General features: G+C 30.3%; 1 protein-coding gene across 10 annotated transcripts in view; it reads left to right on the plus strand.

Moving 5' to 3' along the window:
- The window catches only part of LOC143055932 (centrosome and spindle pole associated protein 1-like), a 68,956-nt gene that overhangs the window by 43,218 nt on the left and 10,880 nt on the right, over positions 1–14,858 (plus strand). For 9 of the 10 annotated variants that reach the window (XM_076229004.1, XM_076229050.1, XM_076228989.1 and 6 more), the window contains 18 exons: positions 725–880; positions 1,772–1,987; positions 2,328–2,369; positions 3,738–3,859; positions 4,203–4,290; positions 5,031–5,151; positions 5,361–5,410; positions 5,836–5,933; positions 6,441–6,634; positions 7,013–7,066; positions 7,753–7,902; positions 8,710–8,850; positions 9,283–9,354; positions 9,822–10,034; positions 11,468–11,530; positions 12,198–12,234; positions 12,732–12,820; positions 14,764–14,810. In XM_076229004.1, coding sequence (XP_076085119.1) covers positions 725–880; positions 1,772–1,987; positions 2,328–2,369; positions 3,738–3,859; positions 4,203–4,290; positions 5,031–5,151; positions 5,361–5,410; positions 5,836–5,933; positions 6,441–6,634; positions 7,013–7,066; positions 7,753–7,902; positions 8,710–8,850; positions 9,283–9,354; positions 9,822–10,034; positions 11,468–11,530; positions 12,198–12,234; positions 12,732–12,820; positions 14,764–14,810 — 1,953 coding nt within the window. The remainder of the gene's footprint in view (positions 1–724; positions 881–1,771; positions 1,988–2,327; positions 2,370–3,737; positions 3,860–4,202; positions 4,291–5,030; positions 5,152–5,360; positions 5,411–5,835; positions 5,934–6,440; positions 6,635–7,012; positions 7,067–7,752; positions 7,903–8,709; positions 8,851–9,282; positions 9,355–9,821; positions 10,035–11,467; positions 11,531–12,197; positions 12,235–12,731; positions 12,821–14,763; positions 14,811–14,858) is intronic. The other variant, XM_076229056.1, reaches the window with a different exon arrangement.

The raw sequence follows: 14,858 nt of genomic DNA on the forward strand, positions 1-14,858 counted from the left end.
ACATAATTGAATAGTTTTCTAACGAGTTAAAGTTATTATAATTGATGAACTTCTAACATTTTTACCAGTTTTGCTTGTTATTTTGATGTAGCTACTAAAATCATAACCATGTTACTTATTTATCTTTGAAAGGTTTAAAAGAAAAAATTAACAGATAAGATTTTAAAAAGGATTCAAAAATTCTTTTTCCTACAAAGTAGTAAAATATTTTTATATGAAAATTAATGATATAGTATGATAGTCTGCTTTTGCTTGTTATAGTACAAAAAAATTACAGAACATTTACCAAAAAGAAGGACTTTTCAGAGATGATGGGACACTTATGACTAGAAATGGTGTTTTTTTTTCAGCTTATGTCTAAAAATATAACTTGGCTAAAAAGAAATTGGTAAACAGTATGACACTACTCTGTTTTCTCAAATGTAATAAATTTATATGAACAGACAATATAAGTACAAAGAGATTGTCTGAAACACATCAGAAGTTGTGTGTTATCTCCTGGAATACATTGAACCATCTGCCATGGATTTTCTGGTCATTTAAAGCACACATTATACTTTACAAATCCTCATTTATGATTGATCTATTGAATATAAAACCCACAGTTCAACAATGTGTCCCCAAACACATACATTTTAATCCACAAATAAGAGAACTTAGTTATGATTTCGAAGGCTTAGAATATTAAAGATTAAATAGTTGATATATGTACATTGTGTTATAGAGAGAAGGTAGAAGACTTAAGGGTGGATGCTTCTGGATTCTTAGACCCAGAAAAAACAGTACGGAGAATTGGAAACCTTGGTAATCCTGAAATAACCCCAAGACGACAAATTAGAAGTCCTGAAGTTCAACCATATCATACCAAATTTGATCTTAGGTTAGCTTGTTTTGCATTCAAATTATTATTTGTGAACAAATGTAAAATGTCTAGATTAAGAATTTATTTTTTTCAACCTTTAAGAATGATTTAAATTTACTAATAGTTACTGCCTATTTAACAGCACTTTGCCCTTGTTTTTCAGTGTCATTGTATCTACTTAAAGTTGTTATTCAACTGTTAGACACCATGTACACTGGCCTATCCTTTTGCAAGGTGTCATTTGCACTATACAGGAAGAAACCATCAAGGGAAAACCTGTGTATCTTACATTTGATACTATGAATAACTTTTCATATAAAAGGGTGTTAAATATATATGAAAATAAGGATATGTGGCATGATTGCCAATGAGTTCACTATCCACCAAAGGTCAAATGAAGTGGATGTAAGCAATTACAGACAACCATATAAACTTCAACAATGCAAAAAAAAAACATACTGTATAGTCAGCTATAAAAGGCCCCACATTTAAAAATATGAAACAATTCAATTGAGAAAACTAACTGCCTAATTTATAAAAAAAAACAATTTAAGAAAAAAAAAATATCACAAACATGAAACAACCACTGAATTACAGGCTCCTGACTTGTGATAGGCACACAGAGAATGTTGTTGAGTTAAACATGTTTGAAGGTTATGCCTATCTTTGACTATGCATCATACAATGGAGATAATTAAAAAGCTAGCATACTGGTACCCATTCTTAACACACAGAAAGTAGAATACACAGGCCTTGAAATACCAAGATTTACTTTGGAGCCTCAAGACCAGACAATGGAAGAAAAACTGCTTGGTCTTTTTATTATGGCAATATATTTTAATAGATTGTATCTGTCGTATACAGATTTAAAATTAAAGGGGGTTAAAATCTATTGTATTATTCATTTAGTCCTCGGGGTGGAAGGAATGGACAGGATTTAAATCTAGACCTTGGTGGAATAGGAGGCTATACACCAAGAGAGCGAGGACGTCCACAGAGACGAGGTAGAGGAGGAGGAGGAGGTGGTGGCTCTGGAGGGGGATTATTAGATTCAGGGTTTGAAGGCCTTCTTGAGTCAAGACCCAGGAATGCATATGCTCCACCAGGAATACAGTATCAACCATCGTAAGTGTCTACTTTAAGCTGACTTGAAAACACATTTATACCAAATTGAAGCAAATTTGCTGGTCATTATGGCACATTTATGGATAGCTTGTGTTATTACACTTTTGCATAAATAAGTAAACATATGTTTTTAATTTATAAAGTATTGGACTCTTTAAGAAATTTTCTATAAAAAAGAATATAAATGATAATAAAAAAGTAAATAAGTCTAAAATCCAAAATAATAAAATTTTAGCTATTAGATTAAAGATGAATTATCTCATGAAACAAAACTTTTTTAAGTGTTGTCTTTGTGACACTTACACATGTCACTGTACCTATTATATGATATTCATTATAGCTTTGCAGACCCATCAGACACAGGAAGGATTGGTATCCCAAGGTACACAGTGCAATAGGCTTCTTTTCAAACTTTTATGGCAATCCCAAATATTTATTAAATATAATGATCAATGAATGGAATGCTTTTAACTGAAATTCTTTCATTAATTGATTATCAGAAAAAAAAATGAATTGCAATAAAAGTTGTTATAAAAGCCTTTATGTTGATATCATCCTAATGTCTTGTCATCCCTGTAACTTCACTAATTCGACTGACTTGGCCAGTGCTAGCATGGCTTATATAGGTCTGGATGCATTCTCTTAGATTCTTTACAGGAAAATACTCTATTCAATCTCATGCCTGCATCAGCCGATACTAATTATACTATTCTATGGTTAGAAAATCTTTTCTTTGTATTTTTTTTATATAGATCAGAATTTCAAAGATATTCAAGCAAAGTATCAGATGAAATATTGCCTCTGCAGACTTCTGGCATACATATCTTATCTTTTACAGCCTTTGCCAATCTTTCTCAAAAATTTTAAATAGAAAATTATTTGTATTCAAAAATGTTTATTCTTGGTGTGTAAATACTAAAACGTAATGATTTATGCTGTTTTGTATGGTGGTGTATAAAATCTATTAAACATGTTTAATTTCTAACAGTTTTGTTTCCCCTCACTAAAGCATGAACTTGTTACAATTACGTCTGTTTGTCTTGTTGTTGTTTTACCCTATGTGTTAAATCTCTCATATTTTTCTATGTTTGAAAAATAACAATTGCATGAATATCACAAATAAGAGATTTTTAAAATGAGTGAAAAAAAACCATTTGTTTATCTGTAAGATAATAGGAATGAACATTGTTGGTACAATTTGTCAAATTATCATTAAATGTTTATTTAAAGGCTGTTACAGCCTGCCATTGTGTAAGTGCTGTTTTGCTGTATATATATAGGTATTGCAGACACTTGATTACATTGATTATCAAGGTTACATGGAAACCTCATTAAATAAGTTTGGTTATTTCATTGCTATTATGTTCTTTAGTTGTTTCGAGTTAAAATTGAAGTATTGTTTTCATAATCATAATCATAATCCAAGGATACATTCTGGTTATCATGTTAATCTTTGACCAAAAAAAAGGTTGATCATGAAATGAATTGTTTGGAAGGAAAAGAAAAAAGATAATGCAAGGTTGTGGTAAAGTGTTTGTTGACTTTGAATCAGGGTGCAACATGCTCTTTTCAGGATCAGTGGTTACGTTTTAATTCATCATTAATACAAATATGAAATCATCTTTTGCAACAATGATACAGCTTTATAATGCATACTGGTTTTCTTCATTTTAGCTGGTACTTTTTAGCTTTGATACAGTGCACCTAGTATAAGGATTAATGAGGTATTTTGAATGTTTTATTTTTACAGTACTTATATAACTGGAGGAGGAGGAGGAGGAGGAGGTCTAAACAACCCAGCTCTCAGTTCTATAGATGAAGCCTATCATTTCTATGGTATGAAGAACCCATTAGACCCAGAGCCTTCTGGAGGTTAGTATTTGTTTTAAATATGTATTTCAGCAATAATCCTACAATAAGTACTGGATTTTATACTGAATGAAATTAGTTAGTTAGTTACATACTTGGGTTGTTGTTGTTTCTGTTAACTTTCAAGTACGCTATTATTTTGTGTTATGCATTTCCATTGACAAAATATAGAAATAGATCAATTCAAGAGTTCGATTTATAAATCCTAAAAGAGAGACAATATTCAGATAAATTTGAATTAGCACTCATTTCTCAACCTATATAAAAAGGCACTATTTATGACAAGATCAGGATATAATTTTTAATTCAATGATAAGATATTAATATTCATATATTTCTATTTCAGGTGGTGGTCCAGATATTCCATTAAATCGTTTAGATGATCAGCCATACAGTCGTCGAATGTCTCCTCCTAGAGTTACTTTCGAAGATAAGTAAGTCTATAAACTCCTCCTAGAGTAACTTTCCAAGATAAGTAAATCTAAAGACTCCTCCCAGAGTAACTTTCAAAGATTTGTAAGTCTATAAACTCCACCTAGAGTAACTTCCTAGAGTAACTTTCGAAGATAAATTAGTCTATAAACTCCTCCTAGAGTAACATTCGAAGATAAATAAGTCTATAAACAAGTTGAAAAGTACCAGTGAAAGGGATGATAATACCTTCAGCATTAAGTAAATCTTTCATTACTTGCATAAGCATATATCTTGGTAAAATTTTAAATAACTAATTATGTAACTCTTTCTTTTGAGAATACTGAATATAGATATAGATATAAGAAGATGTAGTATGAGTGCCAATGAGACAACTCTCCATCCAAGTCACAATTTGTAAAAGTAAACCATTAAAGGTCAAAGTAAGGTCTTCAACACGAAGCCTTGGTTCACATCGAACAGCAAGCTGTAAAGGGCCTCAAAAATGACTAGAGTAAAACCATTCAAACAGAAAACCATCCAACCAATGTACACAATGTACATATAAATATAAAAGAAGCATTTTATTACAAATCATCTTCTTGACATCGTCAGGTGGCTGAATATACAGAAAAATGTAGGGATGAACCAAGTTAATGTTTATATACTTATAGCTGGGAGTGATGGCTCAATGTCTTATTTTCTATATAAACAGTACTTGAGCTAGGACTGATTACTCAATATATTATTTACTGTTTTACAGTACTAGAGCCAGGAGTAGAAGTAAAGAGAGAATCTCACCATACCAGTTCCCCAGTGATGATGATTTTAGGAGTAAATCACGACAAGATCAGAGAGCTTACCAAGAAGAACTTCAGAGACAGGTTGGTTTCAAATACACTATTAACAAGTCGTAGTTCATTACAGAGTGTCTTAAGTTACAAAAGTTAATGGAAACTTCTATTCAAATTTGTGCAATATGTTTTGCTTTAGTAATTTAACATATTGTTACTATTTCACCTTTGTGAACTATAAATGATTGTAGTTACTGTCTACTTTCAAATGAGAGTTGAAGTTTTTCTTTTGCATTTAGATACAAGAAAAGAAATACAGAGAACAAAAAGAGAAAGAGGAAAAAGATAGGTATGTATTCCGACAAAATTTAACTCTAATCCTATTTATTCTAGATAATGTAAAAATTGCATGTGATGCTACACTTATTCTTAGTAGATCCAATTTTTAAAAGATTGTTGTCCATTTTGTGCTTTTCCAAGATTATACTGAATATATAGCTTTCTCAGATCTTTTGAAACTTGAAACTTTGGACCATTAAATAGAGGTCAAATCTTGTTTTAGTGATTTTGAATTTACATTCAAGAGTATTACCCTTAGTTACCCTTAACAAAGATTGGGTCTGCAAGGGAAATTATTTGTGATAAAATTATTCAAGTTTTGTTGGGTTGCTTTCTCACTGATATAGGCCCCTACATCTCTTTTATTCATGTATGTATATTAAAAATATAAGATGATTATTAATGGTATATTTCATGATATTTTCATCACTTCAGATATGAAAGAAAATTGGATGAAGAAATACGTAACTATAATCCATTCGGTCGTGGTGGCGGTGGAGCTCCAATCAAAGATAATTCTGGCAATGCAGTCAGTAAGTAAAATACTTATCTCCCCTTAATAATATGAATGTCTGAATGCTATGTACTATCTACTTCCTGTTTCTAGTTACTTCAGTTAATTTGCTCCACTGAAAGACAGTTGATGATATATGTATCATCATCTGAAAAAATCTATATCACAATATCAAGTAGAAAAATAAAATTCTATTGGAGACCAAATGTAGTTGATATACTGGTTATAAGATGTACAAGTCTGTATGACAGCGACACATGTTCTTAGCCACTTTTAATGGTTCAATGAAATACACGAAGATTTCATATAAGGAAAGATTTTTAGTCACTTCAAGTTATAAGCCAACTATATTTGGTCAACAGAATCCTTAAGGTTTAGTGCATGGTTGAGTGATCAAGTTTTCTTCTAAAATGTTGTAAAATATTTATTAAGCAGGCAATACATATTAGAGAGTGCACTCTTGTGATTTAAAACTATAACTGTAACAAATTCAAAAGCTTAAAATTTTGCATCTGTTTATTTCTAGCTGACTTGAGGTCTATGCATTATGAGAATGTTGGAGGAACATCAGCGAGGTCTCCACCCCCTAGGGAGTCACCAAGATTCCGAGCTCCTGCTTCTCCTAAAGATGATCTCATTAAACCTCCACCAAATCAACAGAATGCTAAAGGGGAGAATACTTATGCTAGAGGTGGTCATGGTATATTTGGACAGCCTAGGGTAAGTTCACACAAGAAGTTTGTGTGCAGATATGTGAAGAAGGTTTTGAATATAGTTTTATTTAGATTTTAGGTCTTGTCAAAATGGTACAATTGTATTTTACAACTCAAGAAAAATGATAACATGTAAAAGCATTGCTCAAAGCCTTCAAGATAGTGTCATTTTTACTGTTTTATCTTCCAGACTTCTATGTCATTTACATATATTTATAAATCTGTGTATGATAATATAAAAAAAGTTATTTAATTTTCTCTCACTGATCAATTTTCCAGCTGCATGGGTGTAGGTTAAACCAAACAATGTATTTTCCATTATGTATGAGCATAAAATATATTTCTTTGTCACCATTTTATGCTGTAATCATATTTCAAATTTCAGACTGATGCAGAGAAAACCACAGCAGATAAATATAAAGATGATTTACGTCGACAGGTATATAGATTAATTAGGGTCAAATTTTAGGACGTATCTTATAATAGTAAGTACAGTTACTCAGGTCTGAAGGAAGACAAGTTATAAAGGTTTGTGAGGTAGATTAGTCATCCATTTGCCTATATGCTTTTTAGGACAGTCGAATCCACTTATTTTATATTTTTCACTATGCCTAGTACCTAAGACCATATAATTGTACACATTGTATGTATATGATAAGCACAAATCAAATTCATCATTGTTTACTAACATCAAATGTTAAATTAAATTTAAACTAAAACTTTATCGATTGATAATATATATTTGTTCTCTATGTAGTCTTTTTCAGGCTTTTTTCTTGTAGGAAAATGCAGCTCATTTCTGTATAGGATGCTACCAAAAAAACAAAGTCTAAAATTGAAATGCAGCATGACAGCATACTTTGCCTTTGGGAAAACAGTTGATAGAATATGATAGAAATAAACCTGTTCTTGGAAATTACCATAGAGATAAAAAGTGGTATTGTTAAAACTGAAATGTGGTTAATTTCAAGTAATCTTGTATCATAATTTTCTATTTTTGTTAGATAAGTGGATTCTTCTGTTTCTATGACTTAAATTGGTATTTCTGTCTATAGAATGGATATGTTACTGTGATAATTTAGCACCATCATATGTAATGCAACTGACGCTTTGTAACTTTGGTAGATTGAAGAGAAAAAAAGATATGATCAAATTGAAAGAGAAAAGGAAAAAATTGAGGAAGAAAAAGAAAACCGACGTCTGGAGGAACAAAGGATACGAATACAGCAGGAATATGAAGAAGAAGTCAGAAAGAAAAGAGAAAAAGAAGAAGATGTAATAATTTTGTTTATAAAAAATTGCACTTTTTACTGCCAAGTTGATGGTTATAATACTTTTTTAAGGATGATTGCACAGGACTTTTCTGGTGAATAAAAAAGAAGCCTAAATGTTTTGCTTAATTTAAAGTCATAAGAAACGAGTGACCGGTGAAAAATAATGTTCTTCCAATTCTTGAACCAATGCATACAAACATCTTAAACTTAGTCTTCTGTGCACGAATTTATCATTTTTTTCATGTAAATTTCGTATAATCCTTAATTTTTTTTTTAATTGGTCAGTGTTGTGAAAATATGGCAGGTAATTAAAGTTCGTGTTTTGAAGACGAAGTTTGACGATTGTCACCCTTTTGTCAACAATCGACAAAAAATCAACAAAAAAACATGGTAATTGAGCACGCGTTTAACATGTAAATTCAGATAATAGTTTATTTTAAGGACATCCATGTGTAATGTGATCACCAGATTTTTACGAGATGGCTCACACTGCGGTCACTTTGCATACGGAAAATATGTCGGGAGAATTGCTTCCTGGAAGGAAGCAATTAAAATAAAGTAAACTTCTTCTAAATATGAATAAATTAAAGAATTTTCCTCAGAAAAAAGTATATGTACATAAGTTTTATAATGAAAACTATCCATTGAGTTATAAAAAAACGTATGCATTATTTTTTTTGATTTGAGGTTTCTTATGACTTTAATTTCATTTGATAAACATTAATTTTTTTATTAAAATAATTTTATAAAGTATTCAATATAGCTTAGTAAGTGGTATAATTCTAATATGCCATATTTAAATCATTAGGCTCGAAGAAAAAATGAAGAACTTAGAAAACAAGCTGAAGATAGAAAGAATGAGGAAAGCAGAAAAAAGAGAGAGGATGCTGATGCTAAATCAAGAGAGAAACAAGAAGAACAAGATAGAGAGAGAACAGAAAGACAAAGGGTAAGATAGTTACACCACACTCAGCTCATGTTCAGATACAATTAAATTTAAGTAGTATTAGTATCACAAAACTATATTTTTCTTTAGTAATGACAATTTCTAGGTAATAGTCTGCACATAGACAAATATAAATGTTTAATGACCAGTTTCAGTTTGCACTATATACACATATATAACTTCACAAGGATTTTTTTTCATTTCTAAGACTTCTTTTAGTTTGTTACTTTTCTTAACAAAGGAAAACAAAGAAAATACACAAAGATACAAAACTCAGTTTTGTAAACTTTTCCCAAACAACAGTAATTTTACAGCTGTTCTTCATCTTAAAAGTTCTGCATTTGAACATTGTTGTCAAATATGTGCTAAGGATGAGGTCTGAGGGGTAATCTGAAGGTAAAAGGAATGGAAAATAAAAGATATGTTTATTTACAGGATGAGAGAGCTGGTTCACCTCCTATACCAGCTATCAGGAGTAAACTCGCAACAGAAAACGGAGAACCTTCGGTAATCATTATTTTCATGTTATAAGGCCTTTATTTAGAAATTTTGCAATAAAACTTGAGTAAGCCAATAAAAGGATCAAGCAGAAGTCAGGCGATAGTATTTTTAGAACAGTCTTTTTTACCATACAAAACATCACCATTGGTACACTGAGTACTGGTATACTAATAATCATTTTGCATGAGAATTTTTAGCTACATATATACATGTAGCTACATTTTAATAGTGTAGAACGTCACCCAATATTATAGATTTGTTATTTTCTACTCATTTTGTTTGTTTGTTATTTAATATAGCTTGTTAGTACATGTTGCATTATGTATATTAATAGAAACAAATAATGCTTGCACAAATTATATGTGATATGTACACACAAATTATATGTGATTTGTTTACACAAATTATATGTGATTTGTTTACATAAATTATATGTGATTTGTTTACATAAAGTTTTACCATCCTTTGTACAGGAAGAGAAAAGACATGTTTCTAAACCTCCTTCCAAGTCTAAAGAACCTCTACCTCCTAAAAAGACCAATTATAAACCAGATGATTTTAAACTTAGTATAACAAAAAGAGATTCAGCACCAAATATACATGGTTATGATCATTTCCGTACAAGTTCAGTCAGTCTGGAACGTCCAACAACACAGACAAGAATTACCCCAGAAATCAAAACTCCGGTAGAAATCTAGATTCTATGGGCTAAGGGTCACATGTTTTGAATGAACAGCACAAAGTTGAAAGTTCTTTGAAATTGTATTTTTCCTCCACACAGCATAACCATATTCCCAAAATTATGTTTAAAATGTGAAAAGTGTTAAAAATTGTTCATTTACTAATTATGATATGTTTAATGATAGGGGATGAGAATTATGGAAATGATTTAAGTGATTTTGAAAATGTGAATGAATTTCTCAAATATACAAATGAACATTTAAGATAATGTTAATATAGTTCAACAGTTGACATGATTTTAGATGAAAATTTTTAATTTAAATTTATGAAATTCTAGGTACATGTATCTTAAGACTTTCATAGTTAACTTTTGTTGTTTGAATTTTTATCAGGTTAAAGATTTGCAGATAAAGTTTAACATTTGCCTGATTAAACATAAGTTAAAATAAATGAATGATTGCACTTTTACAAAGGGATGCGCTTATCGCACTATTACAAGAAATGAAATTGATGATTGCATTGTTACAAGGGGAGGTTATAAAAAATAGATTGATAATTGCACTGTTATAAAGGGAGTTTATAAAAGAATAGATTGATGATTGCACTGCTACAAAGGGAGGTTATAAAAAATATATTGATGATTGCACTGTTATAAAGGGAGGTTATAAAAAATAGATTGATGATTGCACTGTTATAAAGGGAGGTTATAAAAATAGATTGCTGATTGCACTGTTATAAAGGGAGGTTATAAAAAATAGATTGCTGATTGCACTGTTATAAAGGGAGGTTATAAAAAATAGATTGATGATTGCACTGTTATAAAGTGAGGTGATGGTAGTTTGCATGGTTTATAGAATGTTAATAATCTAACAGCATGTTTTGTTATTGTGTTAAAGTACTGGTTATAATTATATTATTTTTTAATTTGATACGTTTTAGTTTAGTGAAGACCACTCTATGGTATATCAATTTTTTGATCCAATCAAATCTTTTTCATAAAAACTAAATTTCAAATCACATCTTTAAAACAAGCTGTTTTATCTAAGCACAATTGTTTTAGCAATGAACAATTAAAAAAAAATACTTGCAGGAAAATTCATATAACATAGATTACAGTCTTCGTGATAAAAATTTTGATATATAGTATAAAATTATTTTAGAATCATGAGAAATTATACTTTTTATTGAAAAATAGAATAGAACCATTACTTTTAATCTATTGCTGTTACATGAAAGTTGCAATGAGGAGAATAGAAAATCTAGACAAAAGAAAAACAAAAGAAAAACAAAACTTTGAAGCAAAAGATATGTTTGACATTATGTTTGAATTTTTAAATCAGATTTGTTCCAATTGTACTAAATGTAACAGCAGGTTCTTACTTATGATATAGTTGCATTAATAAGCATGGCTTGTATAAACTCCTTTTTATTGGTACAGACGTCAGATGGGCGAGGCAGGTCACCACCTGTACCCTCACACAGAAGCAAGCCAGAACCTCAGGTCAGTATTATACATTTTATTGGCACAAGACTCCTGGTCCACCCTCAAATAGAAGCAGGGTAAATCCTTTAGTATCTTGCATATAGTTCCTTATGTTACTTTAAACATAGGGCATAATTTGCAGTGTGTGCCAATTCATTCCTCCAGAAGCCATACAGATTTATAGGTAAGAATTGTGTATATTTATTTTTATTGCTACAGACAAAAAAGTGCATGACAGTCTGTAGCTCTTTAAGAGAATAATAGTAAGCTGATATAACAATTGTGTGTAAGTATGTTTACTGAAATTAATGTTTATGGTAGTCTACATTGCCGAAGTCCAGCAAAAAAAGTAATCTTTCTGACTTGACTGATGTGGTTATCTCCCTTGATGCTGTTAGACAATTGAATGGTTTTAAAAGGGTTGACTACTTTTATGGCTATCAGATTGAGCAACATTTATGTCAAGTTTAATCTAAATAATAAAACCAAAATTTATGTCAAATACGTCTATCAGAACATATCCTTTGGATTTAAAGTCAAACCATTTTCCATTTCATATGATTAATCTTTCAAATGAATGATCAGTAAAAAAGATTTAAAAAGCCTGAACAGATGATTTCTTCAGATCCTGAAAATTTCATAGTAAAAATTTGCTGTATTTAATAATAGATTTATTAATTTCCAGGTTGCTCCACAACCTTTACAACTATCCAGAGCTAACAGTAAGTAATATTGTGGTAAAACAAGGAGAGGTTACTCTTGCACAAATTAATTGCTTTATAAAAGATGCAATGACTAACAAAAATAAGTACTATATGGACAGTTTTTGGTGGAACTAATGATCAACATAAAAATTGAGTGCACAAAAGTATTCTTGAAAAACCAGTGCAAATGCTGAAATTTCTCACCTGTTTTACTTTTTGTAATTGAAATAATTTTGAGTCTTGAAGATAAGATTTTGATACAAGTTTCACATTAACTAACCATTATTAATTATCTGTATATTTAAGTATTAATTATTGTATCTGAGAAATTAACCTAACCAAGAGAACAAGACATTGGCAAACAAAACTGAAAATGAGGTCCATGTCAGATGTACTGAGCCAAACAAACATACCACAATCATTCCATGTAAAAAAATATAGTACATTCCTGTTAAGATATAATCTATAGTACAAACATTTGAATATATATACATGAGATATACTTGTCATTACAGGTTCTGATGTTCTTAAAGAATTAGCCACAATGAGAAAACAATTACAGAGTGAAAGAAAGAGAGTAGAAAATGCTCTGGAGAACCAAAAGGTTTGTGTCATCAGTTGTATCCAAGCAAAAATAATGTAAATAACAACAAATAGGCTTAATTATTATTTTCAACAACATGATCAATATTGGAACAGTCATGTCTTCAAAACTTTGATATATGTGAAATATTCACCATAGAAGGTTAAACAAGCAACATACAATCACTTTACTGAACTTTATCTTAATTTTAGATAAAAATTCAGCTTGAATTTTTCATATCCTATCTATGAATATGATGAATGTAGCCCTCACTTAGGTCAAATGACTTAAAAGATGAACTGTAATTTGACAGAAACCAGTTAGAATTGTGCTGCAGAGAGGGGTTTACTTCAATACTTAACTGATCAGGGTATCGCTTGGGTACTGTTGCCCCACCCTTATCATATAATTTAGATTTTCATATATTGCGTAGGTTAAAATGTAACCTTTACATATTCCGGCATAATCAAGAAAATATCACTTTTGCTCAGAGTTCAGACCTGAGGCTCTGATTCCTTATGGAATGTTTACTTACAGCAAGGCTTTTACTGTGACAAAATTACAGGGCTTTGCATATAATATGTAAAGGGAATTTTATTGACCTTATCACATATTTCTGATTGTTTTCCCTACCTATTCACATATTTTCAAGCTTGAAAAAGTTACAAGACAAAGTCTTTATCAGTAAATGATTTAAAATATTTTTGGGAAGTGTACATATATGCTGTAAATATGCATATGTGTATCTTTGTAGCAAATGAATTTTCTTTGTGATGAGGTTGAAAAGGCAATTGATGAGGCCCGTCTTTTAGATCTTTTTTACGTATGTTTTATGGTTGACTTTTGTTGTAATGCTTTTCTTGCATGGCATTAGTCTTTCCTAGTTTTGACTGAAATTAAATTAGAACATGCTTTGAGTAAATTATGCTCCAAATATAAATAGTTCTAGTGTCTTATATCTTGATTTAGAGCTATAATTATATTAAATATAGTGTTAAAATTTATCATAAGTATATCATGTTGTGCTTTGGTTGTACACAAATGTTGTCCTGTTTGAAGTGGTTATGGTTTTTAAATGTCTTTCTAAATATACCTGTAATTTTATCTCATCTACTCCTGAGGTTTCTTAATACAAATTTGAAATCAATGATGGTTTCCTCTGTGGCAGAGAATTTATTGAAAGACTCTGTCTGAAAAGCATAAAAGCAGAATCTTGAATACAAACTGGTAATCTTTATTTTTTGCCCTTTTGTATAGGAAAATATTTCCATATACTCAATTAATGTTTATAGGACATGTACATAGATAATGGTCCTTAACAGACTTCTTGGTTCTCCCCTCCCCCTTTTCCTAATTTGAAATAATAATGATACTGTAGCTAATAAAGGGTATTGTATATAAAAAATAATGCATACAGCTTCTTGGAAACCGTTTTATTCAAATTGAAATATGTTGCTACTGGATTTTGGGATAATAGTGATTGTTGTATATATTTTAATTCAAGTGTCAAATAAAATGCATGATACGCCGCTTCATGTAGAATAGTTTTATATAAACATTTATTTACTGGTATTTTCACAGATTAAATCAATATTATCAAAACTAACTTTCAATATCATGATTCATGTATTTTAGAGACATCTATCACCCTTTTTTAATACTATAAATTTTATAGTATACAATGCTTTTTGGTGGAAGTTGGTTCTTTCAGTGAACCTTAAAATTCTGAAACAATGTTCACTAAAATTAATCTGTGTTAGCCTTAAAGACCCCCAATCAGAAATAACGGACTTTTAAATGATTTTTTTTTTTTTTTAATTTACTCCATGCTTAATATTGTCATAAAACGATGATTTTTTTTTAACTTATATTCATTTCTAGTTGAGAAGGAATGAAGCTTATTTTTTCAAACATTGTTGTTCTTTTTTTTTTCTATTCCTACAAAATACTGCTATATTTTTCAGAATGAACCAGATGTGTTTGATCCTAGAATGGTACAAAGACCTCCACCGTAAGTATAAACACATTATGATACGAGGGATGAAACCTAATACATTGT

The sequence above is a fragment of the Mytilus galloprovincialis genome, chromosome 1 (assembly GCF_965363235.1).
Source record: "Mytilus galloprovincialis chromosome 1, xbMytGall1.hap1.1, whole genome shotgun sequence".
Lineage (NCBI taxonomy): Eukaryota > Metazoa > Mollusca > Bivalvia > Mytilida > Mytilidae > Mytilus > Mytilus galloprovincialis.